Genomic DNA, 25,893 nt, shown 5'->3' on the forward strand with positions numbered 1-25,893 from the left:
CCTGAGGCTATGGAAATCAGGTCAGCAGAATCAATTATGCCATTTACATCTCTTCTTAACATTTTTCTTTCTTCTTTTCCTGGTGTTCCTTGATCCAGGAACCAAATCCTTGATTTGCATTGACTACCCTTTTGGTGGTGTGACCAGACGACAGTGAGGAACTTGGGATAAGAAATATGTCATGAAGTCCCTCTTTGAAAAGATTTGGGTCTGAAATCTTTGACACATTATCTAAGGTCACCGGGAGAAGTGTTACTCCTAATATGCTTACTGCTTTGTTTGGTGTGTTGCCCTGTCAGATGAACCTCTCTTCTTCTAGTATGGACTTGATAGCATTTACGACTCTATTGGCTAGGAGATTGATATTGTTGAAATGGAAATCTGCAGTTCCACCTACCCATACAAGATGGATTAAAGAGGTGCTATATTTTGTTAAACTTGAGAAAATCAGGCTGACCCTGTCTGGTACTGGTAGTAAATTTGAAAGGACCTGGAATCCCTTTTTATCTACCTACACTTGCTTATTGGCAAACACTTATATTATATATTTACTGAAGACAGAATTAATTTTGGTTTGTTCAAGTTAAAACTTTATTTGCAGCATACCAATTTCTTTACAAAATATAATTTTGTGACACTCTAACATGCCCACAGTGGTCCACTCACCTCAACCTTGAAACCTTGTTGGATTGTGATGCTGTAGTGATCTAACATTGTATTTTGCTGCCCTTTGTACGCCCAGTTCTGTTTTTGTTTTTTGTATTCCTTGTTTTCCTTAAAAAAAACCTAATAAAAATACGGTTAAAAAAAAAAAAAAAAATAATAATATAATTTTGTAGATGTCATGCCATATAAGCACTGTGTGTGTGTCATGGTGTTGGGGAAGGGTAAGATCTGACCAGATGGCTGTAGTAAAAAGGATGTCTGTGAAGATTCTCAGTCACCCAGGTCATAGTTATTCCTTAGGAGTTGAGCAAAAAGTTAACTGGACTTGTTGAAGGTACTTGAAGACGTTGCGCCTCTCATCCAAGAGGCTTCCTCAGTTCTAACTTCCCAACACCTAAGGAGTATTAAACAGGATCAAATCAGTGAAAAGTGGAACCTATATATTATTCATTTATTTAGGTCAAACTACTGTTCCCAGTGTCAAAGATGAGCTTTTAACGCTCAAGAAATAAGAACTCTACTAAGTTACTCAAAACTGTTTTTATTTATCACAGTACATGGACCGAATAGACAGAATGTTTCGTAGACAACAGTTAGACCCATCTAAAATAATTACATCAATAATCATCTATCTCAGATCACAAGTGCAAATAGTTAATCTCCAAGTGTTTAAAGAAGGTCATCACAGACACTGACAGACAACGGCAGGCACTGTTGTCATCATCACCATCATATTTGTCACTCTCAGCACCCTACAGTTCGATCCCACTTACTTTGTTAAATCTTCATTAAGATGTATGTTTTGGACAAAGTGCGATTCATAAAGGCAATTAAGCCTATGTGTAACAAATACTTCTACATACATTAAGCTTACTAGATATCATTTTTGCAAAATGAATGTAAAAAGATGTAAATATATTCATTTATATATTCATATTAGATTGCAGTTGATTAATAATTAGAAACAAAGTAATATGGTAACACTTTTTATGAACTGCTACACATTCGTAACACCATGGAACTCCATGGAACATTCAGACACACTGATGAGGGTCTGAAGTGTTCCACGGAATCAGCACAGCATCAGCTTGAGCAGCTTTACTATTAAAAATGGCAATTCCACAAGTATTTATAAAATTTGCTGTAAATCATTTAAGACTTGTACTACCACTTTGTATTACCCATGGTCTTGTGTATTATTACAACACCCTGTTCAATGGACCTGTGCTTTAAGTTTAAGTTCAGCAACTTAGCTACAGTTTGGTAACAAGCTGGCCCTCTTTGGGTCCGTCTCATTCACTGTATGGGAGACAGTCTTGGATGGTTCTTATAGAAAAGCTTAGGGAAGGAGGGGCCACTACTCTTTATCAGAGGTGGGGCAGGTAACCACACATGCATTTGCTAAACCAACCATTTAGTCTTTATTCATTAAGTCTTTTCTCTTGTAAAATAAAAAAAAAGATAAAGCACAAATCTCACCTTTGTGTTGTTTCTCGAACATCATTATGAGTGGGGATTGGGCTCATTGTTGCCCCTTGTGGCTCTTGGGGAAAAACACCCACTACAACTGCAGGGTGCTTTATGCCCCCTGGTCCCAGGGGGCAGTAACAAGCCCGTTATGGCTTAGTGTATGACACACATGACGGGAAGAAGATGGTACGATTATAAATTTCCTCAGACAAGCAAAACAAAGGTGAGATGTAGGTGCTTTATGTCGTCTGACGTGAGGTGTTCTTCAATGGATGAGACAGTTCCAAACAGGGCTAGTACTGAATATGTCTGTGTAGAGGTCATGGTATATAACATCTGTGTGAATTACCCTACAGATGTTGAACACCCGTGAAACCTAAATAAGTTGTCAGAAATAAATATGGCAACTGATATGAAGCTCTTGTTCAAGAGGACAGTGAATGTGTTGTGAATTTCTTTTCAATTAAGATTACAAATGGCTGTCATAATTTGTGGCAGTATAAGAAAAAAAAAATTCAATTAGCACATTAAAATGACATGCAGACACTCAAAAATCTATGACATTTTCGTTGGCCATTTAAGATTCACATTTTTCTGGGCTACAACATTTCAACTGAAAGGTCATTCCTATTGAGAGCAACACAACAGTCAGAATCATAACAAGGACATTTCTAATGGACAGCATTAAATTACATGCAGGCTGGCATCTACCGTACCATAGTGTGTTCATACACAGAATTTTGTATCCAGGGCAACTGTCTGCTTTCCTAAACCAAACATACAGGCTAAGTGTAATCACTTCAATGGCCGAGCCAGGCAGTGGGATGATGCCGGCATACTATGAAGCACTAAAAGAAGCTGTTACGCATGACTTTGTTCTGAGCCGTTATGTGAGGTTCATTAGGTTGGGAACTTCGACAGCTCATAAACATTTATCTAATGCTGTGCTACCTGTTAAAAGTAACAGACCCACATTTTTAAGCTGGTTCCAGACCTCTGAATCTCAGGCAGGGTGTGTGTAAAGGGTGTGACAACAAAGATGAAAGATCTGCTGACAAGATGGACAATCTGTCCTGACTTCATCCAGAGTACTGCCTGTTAAGTCAACCTACATTTGAATATGGATCCAGATTAGAAAGATTCTGGAGTTTGGAGTCATTTTACAGAAGCGTGAACATTACGTAAAAATCTCAATACCCACTGGCACCTGCTGTCCGTGTTTTTTGGGTACATCTTTATGGCAGCAAAACTATCATTTCTAACTAAGGAGATAAACATTGGTGTATATTCACTGTTCAACTGGCAATGGATCAGAGGTTATTAGAGAGGTTATTAGAGATAGCTGTGTGATTTATTGTGTGGATTGTGCTTATCATGGCATGAACTGTCTGGTGTTTTCCTCCCTCCATTCTGGATTAACTCAAGATCACGTAGTGGTTCCTTCAGGGTCAGGATTTATTTGTGCTGGGCCAAGACGTCATTGAAGAGGTTGAGGAAAAGGTGAACGTGGTACTCCTTGAAAACCAGTGATGGACGGAAGCGGATTGACCGATCCCCACACCCTCCGAGGAGGACACCTGTCAGTGACAAACACTGTTACTAAATATCGACAGGTTCAATGACGATCAGTTATGTCAGCCAAATTTGATTCATAATTTTTCACAGCGCCACACAAATACTTTTAGACAATATAATGATGTAAAATTCTATTCAAGTTAAGTTGAAATACTATTTTAGTTAATAATTACATGTTTGCAGAAATTAGCTGTCTAGGTACCATTGTGCTGCCACTCCCTACAAAACACTCTAAATGTGTTCTTGTGTTCTTTGTTCAGTTAGAGAGGTCTGTGCTTTTACATTATGCAGCAGGCAAACAGCAGATATGCTAAGATTACTTTTTTTTTTATGCCAACATTACTTGAGTAAGTAGTACTTTATATGCGTACTGCATGGAATGCTGTGCAACTGTCACTGGTAGTAGCTGCCATTGCTTGCAGGAATGTGTGTCATATTGGCTCATTTGAGATGCCCGTTGACCAGTTGAGTATAGTGTCAGGGAAAAAAGAACATTTTGGGAATGTGACGAGGAGTGCCACACATAAATTTGGTCATTTTACTGGTTTACAGCTAGTTGTTTGATTTATAACAGAAAACGTCCCTATATAAGCATATATCATGCCATTATGGCAATGGGTTTTCTACCCACCTACTACATGTGCATTAACAGTTGATAGTGTTGCCTCTGTAGACTTTTACTTCCTTATATGTATAGACCTTACCACACTTGAACACTGTGTGAGAGCAAACAGGGCCAGTGTTGTGTATGATAGAAAATATACACTGTGTGAGTTGTGTGTGTGAGTGTATACTGAAAGGGCTTTAAATTGATAACTGATCACACACTATATTCTCTAGGCTACATATAGTCTATTGTTTTCATGGGTAATTTAAAGCAGCACAGTGAAATTTTAAGTACACACACACACACACACACACAAATATATAAAAAAAAAGAAAGAATGGTGATGTATTTTATACCTTTGTCTCTGGCCTTGAGCAGGATGCTGTTGCGTGTTGCATCATCACAGATATCAATGGCACAGAAGGTCCCCTGCCCTCGAGCTCTGCTCAATATGTTGGGATACTGAGCCTGTGGACCAGACGATTCATATTTAAGTCATATTCACACAAAGCATGATCCAAGTAAATTATATTATGCCTGTTTATGATTGAGAGCATAGCTCACAATGGTTTGATACACCCAGAGATATTACAGGGTTTCAATCGTTTTGTGCTTAAACACAAAAGGACATTGGTTCCAAATGGGAAAATTAATAAACAATGTTTTCTTTGGACCACATAAGAAACTGAACCTTTACATATACACACCAACACACATAAACAAACTACCTGTAGCTCATAAAGGCCATTTAGCAAGGCTTTCCCAGAGCGGGTCACCTCCTCCAGAAGGTTTTCTCTGCGAATCACATTGAGAACCTCAGCCAGGATCAAGTTCTTTGATGGGTCACCCATCCATGTGTTAAAGATACGGTATGGCTGAAAAAAAAGACAGGTACACAAGCAAACACAGTTTTAAGTAAAAATGGCAATCTTTTCATATCCAAGTAACACTCTTGTAATGTTTAGGATTTGGTACATACTGTATGTGCCTCCATGGCTCCATGGTTTTGAAGACACTATTGTGTAGGCTTATGTGTAAGTCAAAGTCAAAACCTGAGGTTCAAAATGCATCCATAATGAAGATGTGTGTGTGTCACCATGGCAACACATTTGAGTAAAGACACTAGTGTTTTTAGCAGTGTACCATAAGACACAGACACAGTGCTGGGCTGAAATAGAGACTGAAAGTCTCTAGAGACCTCTGGTCCTCTGATTTTTGGGCCAATCATTAGATTAAAATTTCTTTTTAACCACAACTTTGTGATCCAAGAGCCTACAGCAATGGCTGGATAGCTGTGGCTACCACATTTGATAAACCCTCCAGATTTTATTAACCCTATACCCAGTGAGTACACTTGGCACAAAGATGATATTTTTAGCTCCAATAGTCAAGAAACTCCAAGAATATCAAGATCATCGATATGTTCTGTTCAACAGATTCATCTGTTGAATCTGAAACACAACATATAAAACCTCACTAATATGACTAATATGCAGCTGAATCTTATTGTAAATACATAGATAATTTAAATAATCACAAACCTTATCAGCCTGTAATTCGTCCTTGTGGTAGAAGCCACCAGTCAAAAGCTTCTTGCTGAAGGACACAATGTCAGCAGGGTCATCCATGCCCCAGTGCTCATGGGCCCAAAACTTTCCTGTGGACCCTCCACCAGTCTGGACTTCATCTACGTGGAAAGCACAGCCATGCTGGGGAGATAAAATGTTAACATACTGAGACATGGGGAAAGTGACCACATAGACAGATCATGAATGCAAGTGGGAGGAAAGGAAGGGAAATAAGAACCCATCAACTGCCAAAGATACTTCTCACGTTTTCTATGTATGATTCACACAGACTTGCAGGATTTAAAAACAACACAAAACTGTATTACCAGAGTAGAACATATGCAGAGGGATGAGAAGTGAAATCTACAAAATTAGTATTGGCAAAGGGCCAAAACCATGTGGCAGTATGTCTAAGAACAAAGAGTCTGTGGCTGTGAATGGATGTAGATGAGTGGCTATCTAACTCGGTGTGGCAGTAAGGGAAAGTGTTGAATGCTTTACTGCTCCAACAACAGTCATTAACCCTTATAGGTCGACAATCACACCCATGTGATCAAATCGCATGACTTTTGTTGTGCGTTCTCGTGTAAAAACTACGTCAAAAGTATGCAAAACCGGCAAAACAGGCTTCTAAGTGTTAAACTAGAATAACGGCCTCTGCCAAGTACAGGGTTCACAAAAAGTTAGGGATATTCGACTTTCAGGTGAAATTTATGGAAAATGTAAAAAGTGAATGCTACAGTGATATTATATCATGAAAGTAGGACATTTAAGTATCAGCATGCAATGGTAGTTTCTTCATCTTAAACAATTTATTGAAAGAAAATCTAACAACAGTGGAGGGTAAACGAGGGTAAACGTAAAATTGGGATGTGGCCAAAGGACGTCCACTCCTCTCCTTTCTGTGACTCTTCCAGTCTCTGTATCTCTGTTGCAACCTGCTGATGGCACTCTGTGACCCTCTAAGCTCAGTGGACACTTCTGTCTGAGGACCTGTTTGAAGCCTCCAGTGTTGAGGTGCTGCTGATCAATAGTTAGGTGTCATCTTGGTCTCATGATGTCAGAATGTGAACAGCATGATGAGGAGGACTGTTAAAATACCAATTCTAACTGAAGCAGGAAATGTATTGGTGGTGGTTCATCTTGAAATTTCACCTGAAAGCCAAATATCCCTAACTTTTTGTGAGTAGTGTAGATGTCAAGTTGATGTTTACACCCATGTCTGCCCAGATTAGTGTCAGGATCATTCTGATCCTGACACTAATCTGGCAATAAATAATGGCCAGAAATGTGTTTTTGCAGAACATTATAATGTCACAGTGAGGTTGGCCTTTGACCTTTTGGATATAAAATTTCATAATTTCATCATTTTATTTTATTAGACATTTGTGTATGGATGGATGACAGACAGTCGGAAAATATAATGCCACCAGCATGGAGGCAATAAAATAAAAAAACATCATTACCTTTACAGTTAATTCAGATCGTCTCTACTACTCTGGTCCAAATATAATTTCCTTTCCACTGGGGTACCAGAAGGATTGGTCCTTGGTCCCCCGACAATCGGAAGACAAGTGATCACCCATTCGAATAGGACACATGTTTGGGATGGCCACACCTCAAACACTAGTAATATGAACATCCATATACAGGCTGCAACGTTTGCAGGTACAGACAGGCTCGCTAAACCCTCACCAGTCAGGTTTTAGAGCACACCATGGCACAGAGACAGCACTGGTGAAGGTTGCAAACGACCTCCTTATGGCTTCAGACAGAGGACTTCTCTCTGTACTTGTCTTGTTAGATCTGAGTGCTGCATTTGATACCATTTGTCATGATCCTATATTTGGTTAAGTTCAGTTTTTTGTCTCGTCTCATGTTGCCCTGTCATTTCCGGTTTTATTTTGTAGTAACCCTGTTTCCCTCTCGTTTCAGATAAGTTACTTCCTGCCGTCTGTGATTGTCTAGCCCCTCCCTGATTGTTTCCACCTGTTCCCCATTACCTTGTGTATTTATTGTCTGCGTCTCCCTCTGTCCTGTGCCAGTTGGTCATGTCCATTGTCTTGCCTTTCTGCGCTCACTTATCCTTGGATTCCATTGTCAGTGTACCGTTCTCGAGGTTTGGTTTTCAGTTGTTTACTTTGTTTCAAGCTCTGCTTTGCTCCTTTTGTTGTTCACTTTATTAGTCTAGTTTTTCTGTTTACTTTGTAGCGTGTTTTCGAGTTTTTATGTTCTTAGCGTTTTGATTTTTGTTGTCTGTTCGCTCCTGTTTCTTCAAGGAGTCGCTTTATGTTAGATTAGCCTTAGTGTTTTTGCCATTGTTCCTGTTTTTCCCTTGCCTTTGTTTAGTAAAGTGTTTATTTGTCACTTTCTGAGTCGTGCTAGTGGGTTCCTTTTGTCTTGTTGGCCCCAGGGTGTGGCACCATTGACTATCACATCTTATTACAGAGACTGGAACACTTCATTGGCATAAAAGGAACTGCATTAAGCTGGTTTAAGTCCTATTTATCAGATTGATTTCAGTTTGTACATGTTAACAATGAGTCCTCTGTCCACACTAAAGTTAGACACGGAGTTCCACAAGGTTCGGTGCTTGGACCGATACTATTTACCTATTTGTCATATGCTTCCTCTGGGTAATATTATCAGGAAACACTCCAATTTCCACTGTTATGCAGATGATACCCAATATCAATAAAGCCAGATGAATCCAAGCAGTTGACTAAACTCCAAGTCTGCCATAAGGACAAAGTCCTGGATGACCAGCAATTTTCTCCTTAGACACATTTTCTAACAATATAGCTACACTGGATGGTGTTACTCTGGCCTCCAGCACCACTGTGAGGAATCTGGGAATTATCTTTGATCAGGCTTTGCCCTTTAACTCCCATCATCATATCTTATAGAACTCATTGTTCCTAAAGTCCTCTAAAATAGTGATGGAGGCAGAGCTTTCAGCTATCAGGCTCCTTTCCTGTGGAATCTCCTTCCAGTTTGGGTTTGGGGGGCAGACACCCTCTCTACATTTAAGAGTAGACTAAAAACTTATTGATTGAATTGTCCTCCAGTTCACTTGATTCTGTGGTGCTCCTTTCTCTCCCTGTATATGGTTGGCACATCAAGTGCTTTGACAGATTTACATTCCCTAGGCTATGAGTTTAAAAAATGGACTATCCTGCGGGGTCCTTCATCACCCTAGGTTCGTTTTGCAATAATGGCTGGCTTGCTGTATATTACCCCTTACATGTGTTCTATGTGTATCATGAAGGGACTTAAATTTAGATTTCATTGTGTAACCTTGTGTTGCAAAAAGACAAATAAAATAACATGATACCTTAAAAGATCTGTTGTCATTGTAATATCTGTTACCTTGCGTGCAATGTTGCGGAGGTTTCTGAAGAAGTCTGGTGAGGCATGGTTATCTCCACCTTCAGCCTGGATTGGCTCAATTACAATCCCTGCCACAGGCTTCCCCTTCTGTCTCCACTTTACGATCAGATCCTCCACCTGGAGACACATACACACGGGCCATTAAGAGGACTAATGAGGCACGAGCCTGAATCACTGGAATGGTGCTGAGATTATTAGGTTTTTAATTGTTGGTCTGACAAACTAAACATGTGGAATACATATCATTTTGGACTTCTACATTTTTATTTTGCAATTTCAAGTTTAAGGTTTATTGCTAAATGAATAATAAAAAGATCATAAAAAACAAAGTAAATGTTTGCCCTCAAAGTGTTAAAAATAATTGGACTATCTTCCCAGCACAGCCATGGTAAATCAGGCATTTGAGTCAGAAAGTAAATGTACACAGGTTAATTACAATACATTGTAAATAAATAATGGCTTTGATTGAGAGGTTTAATTTAATTCAACTTTTTTGAAGTTTCAAGGGAAAAGTGAACCAACAGTGCAGTTCTAATTGCATGCATGAGTAACAGCTGTACTTTATGACAGTGAACATACACATGTGCCTTCTGCACACACACACAGCCTACCTCCTCCAGACAGCGAGCCTCTTCCTGTGCATTCTCTCTGGTAAATTCCTCCAATGGGTACTGCAGTCTGGGAAATGGGGCGATCGGCCAATCAAATGATGGCACATCCAGCTTGTGGATTGCTTTGGAGTGTGTCGTTGCCAGGCAACCTTAACAAGACAAAAGCATTGCGTTAGCTATGAATCTACAAAGTTGCAATACTACTAATAACAATAATACTACGCATTGTGTGTTATATATTGGCTCTTTTGAAGCATGGCAAGAACGTTATGGAAAGAGTGGCTTTGCTCAAATGATATTTGCAATGCAGCATGGGATTGGAGTTATAAGACTTTTTATCTCACCGCAGTGGCTGGAGAACAGCAGTGAGTTGTGTTAAGTAAGTATTTAGCATACCCATGGTTCTTCCATGGAAACCACCCATGAAAGATAAAATACTGAGTTCCGGACACCCTGGTGCCTAAGACAAAAAGATATAGAAATAAGAAAATGCAAATATTTAGTGCAATTAAGCTGGAAATCCCATTATATTATGATAAAAAGTGAAATTTCTTTCACCCACCTGGTTTACCATGCAGGTGCTGAGGTCTTCATCTGATGGTGTGTTGTGGCCTCTCTCCTTGTTCTAAAAGCAAAGCAAACACACCGTCAGGACACCACATGGACATCAACATTTGGCTGTTGAGATATTACATCAATTTTTTTATTTTGAAAACAAAATTTTCACAAAACGTTCAAAACTGTTCAATATAACTGTTATAAATTAGAAAAGAAAAGATAACAAATCAAGGGCTTAAGTGTAAGATTAAGATTAAGATTCCACAGAGACTGTTAAGATTTCGCCTTAAAACAGTGATTAGTTGATTTGTATATTTGTCGTTCTTTCACATTATCATTTAGTTTTTATTTGTTGATGAAATATTTTACACATTTTATCATAGTTTTCCTTTTTAAAGGTTACTTTTCATTTGGTTTTACTCTCATCATAGTTCTTATTGATGAAACATGATTTTGATACATTTTAGATCACGTTCACCAGGTAACATAGTCCGAATTCACTCACCCTGTACCAGATAAACATTGCTTTGTAAGCATTCTCATTGGAGCAGGAGCCACAGGCCATCGTCTGAACACGAGACATTCCACTGGGAGCCACCTAACAGGAGGGAAGACAACTTGTAGTACCGTTGTTTAATGCATTTTAAATAAAATATATATTAAATTATATAGAATTTAATTATATCAATAATAAAAGCAATAACAATGGTGCTCAATAATATTGTTTTGAATTCTGACTGGTAAATTTGTGTGTGTTACTAACTGAGAGAAGACTTTCGGTGAGCTTGTCTGGAAAGTTCTCAGGCGGCAGGATTCCCAGGGCAGGTCGGTTCACAAGTGTACTCTGAAGGAAAGACCGCAAATACAGACAAAGTTATGGAACACATCAACACACACACACACTTTTTTTTACAACAAAGCACAGCTTAAACTTTTATGAATAAAAAGGTATACAGCAAACTCATTTCAATTTGACTCAACCTTTAAGGTGCTCTTACCTACAAGACTACACTGTGATGCAGTTGTTAATTTAAAATAGGGTAACAAAAGTTTCACTTTCATTCAATGATAACATCCACTAAATCCACTAAAAGCATAACTGTGGACTACTTAGATTAAAGTAAAAAAGTAAAAAAATGTTTTCTCTTTAAAAAAAAAAAGGTGTTTCACTTGTGTTTACAGTATACTACATCAGTGACTCCTCATACAGTGTTTTACTGTAGTGTACACCACTATAGCGTGTATGTGATAATCAATTAATCAAGGCTATGAATCTGGAAATCTATTTCAAGGTTCTTAGCCTCAGTATCAAGCATTATTTGTGTTAAAGCGAATGATTCCACTGTTACCACAGGACCGATGATACAGTGATATTTTGGAGTGTGTGGAGATGGCCTACCAAATTGTTGGGATTGGCCATCAGTTTGAGGAGAGCAGGGTGGTTGTAGCCTAAGGGAGGATAGAGAGGGCGTGATGAAAAACAGATGGAAGAAGATTAAAGCATTTGACTGAACATTTGTATTAACTGTATAAAAGCACTGTTTGTAGCTGCCAACAGGCTCTGGTTTTACACTGTGAGGCAGATCCCATTAAAAACAATAAGGTTTTCAGATATATAACCTCAACATATTATAAGATAATTGCCAAAATTAGGTATTAACTATCATGGTCATAAAGCAACTCAAATAATTAAAGTTAAATAAGCATTGAGCATGCCTAAAACAAGTTATTTCAATAATAATTAAACCAAAGAGAAAGTAATGGCCCGATTTTCAAGAAACTTCATCAAAGGGTTTGATGCAGGCCGAGTAAGAACCCATTTAATTTTGGAGTGGATCAAGATTTGGCTCATGAACACTAAATCATTAGCAGTACAGTGCAAATTTTATTTTCTGTGCATATGACAATAAAGCTTTGGATCTTTAGTGAGAGAATGATTTAGTGAAAGAGGGAAAGGGAGAGAGAGAGAGAGAGGGAGAGAGGGAGAGAGAGAGGTGCTGTGCTCATTCTTTTTTCCATGTAGATCATTTGAATGCTGGAGGGCAAATCTGTGGTCCACAAACCCCAGCAACTTCCATAACAAAATGACAAAAAGGAAATACACAATACATACAATACAAGCTTTCCCAAGATCCCCAACTTATCTTTATTAACATCTAAAATACCATCACTTCGGTAAAAAAGGTTACGAGCCAAATAAAATCCTTGTCCCAATAGTTAAATCAGGGTCAGATTCAGTCTTTTCAGCTTTGGTTTTGATGCATTCATTTGAGACATATGCATCTCCTTTATGTATGTGCACTGAAGCAAGTATCACACAAGTACTTAGAGAGGATGTGATAAGTGCAGTTAACAGGACTTTCAGATTTACTAAAATCCATTGATGAATGTCAGTTTTGTGTGGAAAAGTCTGACTAAAATCAAGCACACTTTAGCACAGGCATGTTAAAGAAAGAATGTGGTAGAGAAATGTTATTATCTGTGTGTTTTTTAGAAATCCTTGTCAGAGTGGAGAGTAGAGTAGAAATAGTGAACATGAACAAAAACCATTAAAAACTGAGTAAAAACTGAATTTAATTTAATGAAATGCTGGCCTTGTATTGTCTAAAATAAATCTACTTGTTTCTATGCATTCTGAGAAAGTAAGCAATTGTTACAATCTCCAGTTGTCAAGCCCTTTCAAATACTGAATCAAGTGAGAGTTCCTAGATAGAACAAAAACTCCTCTGTCAAGGAGGCCCAGAGACCCTGAGCTGAAACCACTGACTTAATTAATCAGGCTGTAGGAGCTGCAGCCAAGCTGGAGTAGTGGTTTGTCTTTGGACCACCCTTGCCACTGAGCAATTGACTAACTGAACAGCACTTATTCCAGACACTGCCACACACTCAAAGAGCAACCTACAAAAGATACTTCCTGAGATATGTTCCTGAGATGATAGATGATAGATGTAGTGTGGAAGAGGTTAAACTATGCCCCATCAGATTCAGTGTTAGCAGATAAACTCTCCCTGTAAGGTGATTATTTATTGGTGACATAAAGAACTAACCAATCCAGTTAGGTTGAGCAATATCAGAATATATAGTGTGCAAGCATCACATTTGTCAGTACTAATATCTTTGATTGTAATAGGTTATACAGGCAAAGTTGAACAGGACTAATTTATGGTAAATCGATTCCAGTTGTTATGTATCACAATATGTATTAACACTGCAATACAGAAGGACATATACTGTGATGGAGGATTTCATGCTTATTGTCCTCTCCTCCAATCCAGCTAGCTGCCTTAGGATCTTTTGCTACTAACCAATTGGGATGGAGGAGATCTGAGTGTAGATATCCAGCATGCGGTTGCTGTCCACGTCCACCAAGTAGTTCCCCCTGCTCTCCTCGTAGTTACAGAAGAAGTTGACTGCACCAACATTCTGGGAAGAGACATGTTCTGTGTTAAGGCCAGCATACAGTAGAATTTAAGTCCAACATTTTGGGGACTGCTACCCATAAACAGATGAAAGGGTTATTTTTTCTGTGTCTGTCATTGTTTGCTTGGTTTTGCTGAAACACTGCTCGTCTCTCTCAGATACACTTCGCCCTCTAACGACTTCACGGTTGTCTGGTGTCTCCTTCAGTCAGTACATGTGGAAATGTAAAATGACAAATGTAGTCTTCAGGAGCAGATAATATCTCTGAAGGTTTTTGAATTAACTACTGCTGAGTGCAGTCGCTGCCCACAGCCTGTCACGTCTGGGGAGCCATATATATATATATGTATGTGTGTATATATATATGTATGTGTGTGTGTGTGTGTGTGTGTGTGTATGTATATATGTATGTATGTATGTATGTATGTATGTATGTATGTATGTATGTATGTATGTATGTATGTATGTATGTATGTATGTATGTATGTATGTATGTATGTGTGTGTGTGTGTATGTATGTATGTATGTATGTGTGTATGTATATATATATATATATATATATATACACACACACATATATATGTGTGTGTGTAGCTCTAGTCCAAAAGCTCTTGGAGCTTTTGGACATTTCCACATCTTGCATGCATGCATTAGCTGATATATAAGATATTTATTTATTTATTTATTGATCCCTCAGTGGGGAAACTTTGCTGTTACAGCAGCTCATATATCAAGCTGACAGTCCTTATACCAAAGTGCAAGCTTGCAAAATTTACTACTCACATCCTGCAATTGGTTTCATTCCATTCAACAGGCTGAAGGGTACACTGAAGTTACTAACTGAATTAAGTACAATTCTCTATCCATCTGTTACAAATAGTTAAGCTTTATTTCAAATGGTCTGTATCATTACTGATGCTGAGCAGAAGTTTCAAGTAGACACATGCGTCTGTTTTTAGGGATGTAAACATCTGAACAGCAGTGTAGGCATAATAGAGATGGAATGTTCTTATTTTTATTTTATTACTGTATGTTGCTTGATGGTGGCTAAGCACTGCATACACAATAAGAGTGGACAGTATGTGAAGCATTATTAATGCTCCAGGGCTTATTTGACTAGTTCACCGAGTTAACGTAATTGGAGATCCCATCTGGCCAAACACACAGGGGCACTGTTTAAGCCTTTATTATGCAAAGGAGAGAGAAAAATGAATTCCAATTTTATTTAGTAGAAAAAAGTTGACTGGAGCAGCATTTTCATACTATTGGTGTTTAACTAGACCCACCATCATCTGCACAGGAAACACATGAACACACTCAGAATCTAAGCTCACCTGGATGTCTCCCAGTTGTTTCGTCAGCGCCTGCAGATTGAAAAAAAGTTACTTATCATCAATCAGTCACACCTGAGGAAGGAATAGACTGTACTGATTTCTCTGTGTGTGTGTGTGTGTGTGTGTTACTTGTGATCGTGGTCCAGGGACTGAAGTTTTCATGGAGGGTCCATCGTAGTCAAACTCCACCTGGGTCTTCGGTGCTGCCTTGCTGACATATCTGCATGCTAGCGGAGCAAACATAGAAAACAATAATAAATATTCTATGAAGACATAGAACTGTATTTATTGTTCATTTATTATTTATTGGTGAGCAGTTGCACTACAAAGCAGGAGGGAAAGCAAAATAAACTGATATGTATAGATATATATTTGAGAACTGGCACATAGCTTTGTACAGTCATGACAACCCCATGACAACCTTTGTCTTTTAGTAAAGAGTGAGGAGGTAATAAAACTACATAAATAACACGGAAAAATGTCTTTTAACCAGAAATCCAACTTCCTTGTGAGAAAAAAGGACAACTACACATGAATAACTACTTAATTAATTTAATGCTCAAATCAAGTACACCGCATCATCACAAGATTGGCGACATTTGTGATGGGATCTTACACAGCTAGGAAGCAAGGGAGAATCTGCAAGCTCCAGCTGCTTTTCATGCTTCTTAACAAAAGAAAAATAAGTATTCCCTATTTGCAATCCTAGCAATGTAACGAGAGGATGAGTGTCATGTTTGGGGTGGTGTGTTTAAAAAGGGATCGTAATGTTTCTTTGGTCTGTTCACAGGGTTACTGAGTCTTTCTTGTAATTTAGAGAGAAGAACACTTTGCTCCTATTACAGTATTAACTTTTACAAGGTGCGACTACCTTTGACTCAGAGTTTGATCTTTTGGCGGCTTGTGATAGCTGACATTAGTGGTTACGCTGCCAACTACTCCAGAGACGGTTGATAGCAAAATGTTATGTCTGCTTTGAGGTTTTAAGACTTGATTGAAGGTCCATTACCAAACTGCATTCAGTATCAAGGTCATTTATGTGTTATTTTGCAACACAGGGTTGCACAATGAACACACGTAGAACATATGTACAGGTAATTCAATTTAGAGCAGGACAGGATAACATATTGGATAAAATAAAAACCAATACATCAGGGATGACAGCATATCATATTTTACGATATTGCAATAAAAAATGTCTCATGCCATCGTGGGACCGTAAAACAAACTGTATGCCTGAATGTGTCAATAAGTGGAACGAGAAGAGAAGTACCTCTCCCTGCACTGTTCAGGACGCTTCTCACTGTGCCAAAGTAATAACTAATGCTAGCAAAGTGTTCATCACTGCCAATATGTGACCATACTTAGCTGAAGAGAATGCAGATGGTGAAAGTACTGGTGTTCCACTACAAAGTCTGTTATGCTTGCTTTGTATAAACAGGTGCAAGCTGCAGTTATGGCCTTTGTCGTGGCTTAAAAACAGACTTCCAGTGAAGAGTATAATAGACTATAAATGATTCATTTTCATTATCTTTTTATTATTTTCATTATCTTTATCTTGAACAACAACCATGTTTAGGAAACACTTGCTGATATAACAGTAACAACTGCTCTGATTAGTCAAAGTCCAAGGCCTGACTCAACACCTTTATATTTCAGGTTCATCCAGGTTTAACTGCTGCAGCTTCTTTGTTTTCCTGCCAAAGCATCTGCTCCAATTAGTTGTTTAAAGTTGAAGACTAAATACATCACGTGAGAGAAAGCTTCCTGAGGCAGAGAACGCAAGGGTGTGCGGTTTTTATTGGCACTTTTTGATAACTTTGATAACTTTTGAGGACTGGAGCTCTCCCAAATGTCAGCAACCGTAGGAGTCATTTCACAGGTTACTCCTAGGCCTAAAGATCGAACTACATTTGCTTCACTCTGTACATTTCTAGCCATTTAAGACAGATTTCTTAGTCTGGGACTCTTGATAAAAACCTTGAGAAAATGCTGAGAATGCTGTTTATAACTGAGAATGTTTTCTGACTTTAAATTAATCATACAGATATACTGTATATCCATATAGATTCTGGTCAACAATGACTATTAAGTGGTTCAACTGATTCTGTTTGGGTTTACTGGCCTATTGATGATTGACAAGAAAGACGACCTTTGAGACGTCCCTCAGCGTTTGACTAACTTCATTTACACTCATGACATTGACACTGCTCTTTTTTTTTTATTATCTGAAACATGGTTTCAACATTTTTACCCCTAATAACATCAGAAGTATTATGACTTCATATCTAGTGTTGACAATTAATTGAAAATTGATCAGAAATGACTTTTTACTATGTGGTGAGGCTGCAGCAGCGCTAGGAGTTATATTACGGTGAGATATAGGCATTTCTTCATTCAAAATCTGACTTGGCTGAATTCACTGATGCTGATGCTTTCTCAGAATGTTCTCAGAACACTTAAGACAAATACAGCAACTAAAAAAGTGAAACATAAGTGGTCTTAACAGCCTAGTAAAAGCGTGTTTTAAAAGTTGCAAAACAGCTGAATGAGCAAAAATAGACAATACATTGCAATGTGAAACAAAGTCCTTATGCATTTAGTAAAGGAACAGGATGCATAATGGCATGCTAACATTTCAGGGTTAATATACAAGAGGACATTACCTGGTGAAATGCTACATACTGGCTGAATGTGTGCTGGATTTACCTGGTGCTCTGAGCCACAAGTTTTTCTGCAGGGAGAGCGCAAACTGACGGCTGATCAAGGAGGATGCCATGACAAAACTGTCAACGGAAAGGGAGAAGTGCAAGAGAGAGGCAGCAACTGCCCTCAGGCTCTACCTTCACCAGGTCACCTACAAAAAGGGAGGGGGACGGGGGTGTGGGGGGGGGAAAGTAGGGATTAATGATGCTTATCTATGCAGTAGAGAAGAGAAAGCCAATAGGCTGTTAAGTATGAGTGCATATTCATTTAAATTTCTTTGATCTGATAAAGTCACAAACACAAAATTCAAAAACTGTTTTCTAAAAATTAGCAGGAGGACAACAGTTGACGGTCAGTGATTTTCTGATTTCAGACACTGATGCATTGTCTCACCCTTTCAACACTGACTACTGACCTCGAAAGGAGTACTGCCAAAAGCATCCAACCAGCTTATATGTCAGTAACACACCCATAGGCACTTCAAATGAAGTCGTTGATGTTTGGATTAAGAGCAGCAGAACTGACAATCACTGCCCGCTAGATCTTACGACCACCAGCAAGACCAATAATCACACAGCAGAGGAGAGGGAAGAGAGACGGTTAAAGGCCAGGTTAAAACAGATTAGAACTGGACTACACAAAATAGAACTAAGGCTGGCCAAACAACGGGAAATCAGACACTGGTTGTGCCCACATCTTTACAGAAACATGGCGTCATCTCAGAGCCCCGGACCAAGCTATTGCTCCCAATGGGCAGACCGTGTTCTGAGCCGACAGAGCAGAAGAATCTGGTCAGGAGGGGAGGCAGATGGAGGTGGGCATCAATGATAATTGTCAGGGGCGTTGTAGCGGGATTAAAAGTGGGACTGACTACCCAGGGCCCTCATGTAGGGAGCCTGGAATAAAGAGGTTTTTTTTATTTTCATTTCTGAGTGATTAGTAATTAATTTAATTTAAATTAGAAATTAAAATAAGCCTAAAAATGCAGATGAGAGCTGGATTCAATTAATTAATTGTGGAGGCTCTCTGAAGCCACTCTCCCCCCTTGCAAAAGCAGCACAATGCAAAATGGTTTAGTCCACCGTGGCGTTAGATATCACTTCAAAATGCAGCTGATCAAGTCAAGTGAGTGCTGATAGTGGAGCACAAATGTGAACTGTCATGTCCTCCCTCCCCCGAGAAAGGGAAAAGAGAAAAAAAGCAAACTGAGGGAAACAAGTGCTAATTTATTTCAAAAGAAAGATGATGGCAACTAACACACTTTAAGAAGGCTTCAAGCTAATATCAGAAGTTTTTTAAATTGAAGAAAATCAGCCAGGAATCTCGCCTGGAGCATATTTGCATGGTTTAACTTAAATTAATCAGTGTCATAGCTATAAAGTCATATGGCGTTATATCCATCATGAAATATAAGGTGAGAACTCATATACCAAATAATTGTTTAGGTTGTTTGCCAGTTTCACTGATTGTGTTATTGTTTGTGCCATCTAAGAGTGTTTTATGTCCATTTATAGTGAACATGAGTGTAAATGTGGCCCTTGCATGTGTCCAGTAAGCCAGGGTCCAAGATTTATTTAACAGAAGTAGGCATATGTACAGCTTTATGAATCTAACTAAAAAATAGCTTATGAATATTTGCGTCATGGTGCGTACACACAGTTTTAGCTGTGAATCTGCACAGTGTTGTATGCATGTGGCTCCTGGTGTTCTGACCACACACAAAGGCGGCCGAAAAGCTGATGAACAGCAATGGTTATGTAAAGATAGAAGAAAATGAGAGCTAGAGAGAGAAATTCAACCATCTAGCATGTAATAGAATAAAAATAAAAGAGTATACTAGTATGTAAGTGCTTATCAAACAGCATCCAACCCCCCCTCCACACACACACAACACACACACACACACCTGTAAAAAAAATTTTTATTTAATTTAAGCACTCACTATGGGTTTCTTGAAAATTGACATTCTTATTGACAGCAATGGCAATATTATGTCATCATTTATGAATGTACGAGAAACAAGGGGAAAGTGAGGCAAAGACATGGCGGTCTGCTGTCTCTCCCCTTTCATCTTCCGAGCTCTTATGCAATACTGGCAGCACGAACAGGAAAATTCCTGCTATCTGCTTTCAAAAGGAAGGAAGCAAAGGAAACCCTTTACACACATATACACGCACACGCATGCACACACACGCACGCACTTTCTTTGCAAACAACTCGTGAACTGGATGGAACTGGTTTAGAGTGTGTGAGTTACACAAGACTGCATCTTCAGGAGGGGTGGGGTGGGTTATGTGAGGGGTATGTATAATAATGCGGTGGAAGACGGCTGAAGGGACACAGCGAGTTTAAACTGGGATAAGCTGGAATCTGAACACAAAGGGAGGCAGAGAGTAATAATGCCTAATGCCTGATGCTGAGTTGGAGGTTTCAATGGTCCTACCCATAGATACCTCGTCACAAGAAAGAATCTATACATATAAAGGATTTTGCTAATTGATTAGCAAAGTACCACATACATTAGAATGTAATCTACATTGTGGCCTTGTGCTTTTATTTACATTCATCATTTAAGTTCTGATGTACAGTGACGATAGGAGTTTGCTAGCCTAGCTCCCCCAGTGGACAAAATAATCTAATGATGTGGTTGTTGCTTTTTTTCATATCAAACGTTTTTTTTTTTTTTTAAAAAAAAGGGTTTTGTGGAAAGTCAGAAATGTTCCTTTTTTTAAATTAAAAAAAAATATGACCAAAAAATCCATCATTGATACAACCTTGCAAAGTAAAGCAATGTGGTTCCTTGACTGTTTTTTTTCACATTTCTAGGTATTTCTAGGTATATGTATCAGAGCTGCCTAATTAGCTAAACTGCAAACTGACATTAGCAGATAGGTAAGCTGTATCTAATTTCAGGTGAACTGTTTTATGAAATCATTACATCATAACGTGGTGTTATGTAGCAGTTACAAATCACTATGGTTTATTCTGACTTATGTATAGATTCCAGACTGAAACTGAAGATCCACATCTTGTCCACACACTACAAAGTCACAACAGAACCTTACCAGATGGTTATCAAACAACAAGCTGTTCTTCCTGATGGCATTTGATAAGGTTCAACTTAACAAGAAAAAAAAATGTTCCCATCACACATGTGAAATAAGACTGCCCAGACAGACTCAGCAGATGCATAAGCAAAGTAGCTACAGATATAAAATATGTTTGGGAAAACTCACTGAAAAATTCCAGAGATGCCGCTTAAATCTTGCTACCACTCCAGTTAATCTTGCAGCCTCTCTTCTGGCTAGAATGCACTGAAAATAGTCATTTACATAGGTCATTTGTAAGAATTAGTCTAATGACCCATCAGTCAAAAATGAAAAGGTGCCACCCAGGCAAGTGTTTGTCTTATACCAAATACAGAACTGTTAAAAAGCACACAGCATCAGGACTAAGACACAGAGATGATAAACTTACCCTAACTCTAAAGACAGTTAGCAGTTAATGGTGGCATTTCTAAGAGCTGATGGAGACACCACCAACACCTCTACAGCAACACATCTAACTCTTTTAATCCCCTGCCTAGTTGGGGTTTTTCATATACAGTCCATCATATATGATGTCACAGACTATCATTTACACACTTGGTCATTGCACCTCCCCGATGAAAGCCTAGTCAAGGACCAAGTTGAAATGCAGCTGACATCTCCAACCTATCACCATGGCAACAGCACAGGCACAAAAGGAAAAGACAGAGACAAAGGTTTGTGTGTTTGTGCTTGTGTGGTTCAGAACTGCCTCGTGGTTGTATGTCTCTGCCAGCCAGTCAAGTTGCAGTTTACATCCACGTCTGTCCAAACTCAAACAACATATGTAGTGACGTAGTAGATGTAGTATTCTTCATCCAAGTGGAGTCACATTTTTAATTTGTGATATAGGGATGTATAATAAAATTGATCTGACTTGACTTTGTTAAGCTTTGTTGCTCCTGTTCTGCTGTGTGTCTATTGGTGCCTAAGTTCATTGAGAGAAACAAGAACCAAAGTCAGTCTCAGCATGTGTTCACATATTTGGCCAAAAGAGCAACTTTTGGTACAACACAAACTTGTAGCCATGACGGTAGACAATGCCTCAACTAGAACATTTGCTGCAAAGAAGCTGCAAAATCTGAAATATGGATACTTCACACAGCAGCACAAAACATCTATACAAGATTAGCGTCAGTGTCCGACCAAATGTGAAAGATTCCTAAGTTAAGGCGTTGAATAATGGCCAGAAAAGTGTTTTTGCAGAACATTATGATGTCACATTGAAGTTTACCTTTGACCTTTTGGATATAAGATGTCACCACAAATCATCATTTTACTCCAATATTTTGTGAGGTCACAATGACCTTTGACATTTGACCACCAAAATGTAATCAGTTCATATTTTGAGTCCAAGTAGACAAACGTTTCTAAGATATCATGTTCACAGGAATTGGATGGACGTACAGATGAACAGACGGACAGACAACCCAAAAACATAACATCACTTGCAGTCGCCGACATGGGAGTAAAAACAGTGTTCCAGAGGGAGGTATTGCCACCACTGAATTTTTCCCTTAGTTCTCTAAACTAGCAACTGTACAGAGCTCAGGACCATAACAAGTTAAGCCAAAGTTCAATGGTATTTAATGCACATTCAGTCTAAGTTGAATTTATATTGGTAGAGATCAAAAAGCACTTTGTGTGTTGTGCTTCTCTATATTGAGGATCACCACACAGGCTACAGAAACGGAACATGTGCTGTACGAATGAAGCAAAGAAAGACACAGAACACATGGAAAACTAACGGGAGGACTGAACTGTGGATTAAACACTGATTTTTAAAACAAGTTGGGGATTAAAACAACAAAGCTGTGAGAAACACAGTGACTGAGATTCTGGAGCTCTTAATAAAGCTAGCTCTGCACCTGACAGCCATGTATGTGTGTGTGTGTGTGTGTGTGTGTGTGTGTGTGTGTGTGTGTGTGCACGCATGCGCATGTTTCCTGGAATGACATGTGCTATGTAAATAAAATTTAACCTGGTTGCTTTTCACTTAAAACTGGTCTGGGGTGGTCAGATCAGCTCCCCTGGCCTCTGGTGACCTAGATTTGCATTGGCAAAAAGACTGTTACATAACCTCAGCTGTAGTGTGCGGTTATCGAACACTGGAGCTGGTAGACTCCACTACCAGGCTGCTTGGACTGCAGGCATCTGATCGACGTAACAATCAGGGTTTCAGCAAATGTATTGTGAGCCAGGCAGCCCGCCGGGTTTAAGTTGACCCCCGACTGGGCATAGGCAATGTATTTTTAAACATTAAACATATTTTTTGGTTGTAAAGTTCACCGGCAGCAGCATCTGTGAACAAACTACAGGAAAACAGGAAGTGTGACACAACATAAGCTTGCAGCGAGCTAGACAGTCGGTAAGACAGCTACTTTCTTTGTGACATTTAGCATTAAAGTTGAGGAGGAAGGATAAAAGCCCAAAACTTTATACAGATTTTGGAGGTGACAACATTGAGGAAGAGATTGCTATCGTTTGTGGCATCACTGAGTCAACAACAGAAGAACCTTGTCCTCTCTAACACTGTTAGTACAGAAAGTACAGCCACATATCGACCACAGTAGCATTATTTTAAGCAGAAGTAAGGCTCAGTTACTGGGTGGAATCCTGAATGGACGATCAATGCAAAACGTAGTGGATAAAAACACAGTATGAATAAATCATTTATTCATTATTTATTTATGTATCAAGTTTACACTTGAAGAAAGTCCTGATAGGTTACTGGCTCTTGCTGGCTCATTTTAACAACAATATCAAGTTTACCTTGATATTATTCACTTTCATTTCATTCACTTTTACTTATTTCCTGAATTGTTGGGTCTCTCTCTAATTAAAGAGTTTGGTCTAGACCTGCTCTTTATGGAAAGCGTCTTGAGATAACGTTATGATGCTGTTATGCTGTTATGATTTGGCGCTCTATAAATAAAGATTGATTGATTGATTGATTTCATTAGCTCGTGTCCTCTCCTTCATGAGCAGTGAGCTGAAAAGAGAGAGTAGAAGATAGTTTGATGCAACATGGTCGCACTACTTTTTTGCTTGCTTTCACCTACACAGTCTTTTTTTTTTAACTCCAGTGGTGATGAAGCAGAAGACACAATTATTAGTGCAAAAACTTTGATTTCTATCTATATTGTTGTTTTTGAAATGTTCCCAGCATTCCAAGGCTGCAAGGATCAGTAGCCAATCAGGACATTTTTCAGGTTTCAGGTAAGAGGTTTACTTAATAATAATAATAATAATAATAATAATTTTGATTATTTTTTGTTGAAAATACAGCATTCATGTGTAAATGTGTGTTGAAAAAAATTATTTATCTATGACAACACAATACAGTGTCACATTTCCAGTCAGATCTTAGCACTGACCCCTACCTAATGGTGCTATCAGTCAGTTACTGGTCTGCACCGAGCCCCTGTCAAAAAAAAATACACCTGGCAGCCAGGCCGCCGGCCTCTGCGGGCACCTTGTAACTTTTCTGGAGGACACCCTGAGCATCATATAACTTATGGTGTTCCTGATGCAACAGGAAAATGACCCGTCCGTGGGCAACAGCAATGGATACCATGAGGAGTTTGGAAATGAGCGTTTTACTTCCCCACTTGTTTTTTTGTTTTGGAATTCACTGTGATTCCATTTTGGATACTGTGTAGAATAGCACATTACCCTGAGTGTGAAACGTGTGGCAACATGCGTGTGATGCACAGCAGCAGCTGCTCATCCAGGTTTCTGTTGAGCTGACTGCTTTGTGGTCCTCCTTACTGGTCTGGACCCTGCTACGCCGAGTCTACGCCTTCCTTCTGCTCCTCTGCTGCTTGCAACAATGTACTTTTAGTCAGGATGATCTGTTATGACCATTTTAACCATAGTAACAAAACCTGACCATGAACAAGGCAAGAAATCCTACATGCAATACATCTGAATCATGCTATTGTGTAACCTGTCACTGTGGGGTTTGTATTGTCTCTGACAACTAAACGAACATATACAACATAAATAAGAAAGAGGCCTGTTGTCTGGGCTCACATTAACACATCTGAGGTTTTCACTTGCATCCAAACATTATTATCTTGTCTAAAGGGATGCTGGTGTTTGTTTAAGTGTTAACGCTCCTCTGAAAAATCTGGTTCTGACTAGATCTGACTGGCTCACACACTACAGGTTATGGATTATGGCAAATACACCTAAAAACTATCAGGCTACGTTCGGTCCAGACAGATGCTTCATCAGCTGCTGTCCTGACATGGACGCAGGCTGCTGCGCATCCTGACGCCTTTACGGTCCATCAGCACAAACAGCAGCCGACAGGAGCCCGACATGAGAGCGGCACTGCGACGTGAGCGCGGTCTGATCGGAGCTGCAGATGCGGAGAGGTTGAAAAGCTGCATGTTAGAGAACACTTACCGAGACTGGAGCGACGGCAGCGGGATCTGCGCGAAGAGCCCCGCAGAACAGGACCACAGATGGACGGTGAGGCTCCGCCCGTCGGTGCGCTCAGCCTGCCAGACCTGCTCTCTGCTGGGGGAGGGGCTTAGGCTCTCCCTCTCTCTCTCTTTCCTTTTTTTTCCTTCATCTAAACAAATCTTTATTTGTATTCATAAACAGGTTTTATGGTTACACTTATTTTCTACTTCAAATCCCACTGATTCATACTTCATACCACATCACATAAAACCATAAAAGAAGCAGGGCATTCTCAGTCAAAGGGATCTATTATGGAAAAGGGGACATTAGAGTTAAAAGTAGGATGAGATAGATTAATAAGGAGTCAGGTGGATGATTAAGTAAAGCCCAACAAGCTGAAACAGGTTGGAAGGTTGAAACAGTGGTGCAACAGTTGACTGGCTGGAATGTGGCTTTTCAATACAACACAAAAATAATGATTCGGCAAAC

The 25,893-nt window shown here is 39.2% G+C and overlaps 1 protein-coding gene across 1 annotated transcript; it reads right to left on the minus strand.

Annotated features, from left to right (window-relative positions):
- Positions 1-1,191: 1,191 nt before the first annotated feature.
- On the minus strand, positions 1,192-25,477 carry abat (4-aminobutyrate aminotransferase). The gene is made up of 16 exons (XM_070847587.1): positions 25,405-25,477; positions 17,909-18,056; positions 15,329-15,426; positions 15,200-15,229; positions 13,751-13,868; positions 11,845-11,894; positions 11,209-11,289; positions 10,951-11,043; positions 10,450-10,512; positions 10,284-10,347; positions 9,888-10,036; positions 9,256-9,393; positions 5,860-6,027; positions 5,047-5,193; positions 4,675-4,786; positions 1,192-3,713 (listed from the first exon to the last, which is right to left on the minus strand). Exons 2-16 carry the CDS (start codon positions 17,976-17,978, stop codon positions 3,592-3,594), a joined length of 1,503 nt encoding a protein of 500 aa, XP_070703688.1. The 5' UTR covers positions 17,979-18,056; positions 25,405-25,477; the 3' UTR covers positions 1,192-3,591.
- Between the last annotated feature and the right edge of the window lie 416 nt (positions 25,478-25,893).

This window comes from Pempheris klunzingeri, chromosome 17 (assembly GCF_042242105.1).
Source record: "Pempheris klunzingeri isolate RE-2024b chromosome 17, fPemKlu1.hap1, whole genome shotgun sequence".
NCBI classification, from domain to species: domain Eukaryota; kingdom Metazoa; phylum Chordata; class Actinopteri; order Acropomatiformes; family Pempheridae; genus Pempheris; species Pempheris klunzingeri.

Excerpts from the sequence above, each read along its gene's own strand:
- abat (XM_070847587.1), bottom strand. The coding sequence starts at position 17,978 with ATGGCATCCTCCTTGATCAGCCGTCAGTTTGCGCTCTCCCTGCAGAAA. Across the intron at positions 13,869-15,199 it reads AACAACTGGGAGACATCCAG|AATGTTGGTGCAGTCAACTT; the intron begins GTGAGCTTAGAT and ends GTCTCTTCCCAG. Across the intron at positions 10,513-10,950 it reads CAATGTTTATCTGGTACAGG|AACAAGGAGAGAGGCCACAA; the intron begins GTGAGTGAATTC and ends CTTTGCTTTTAG.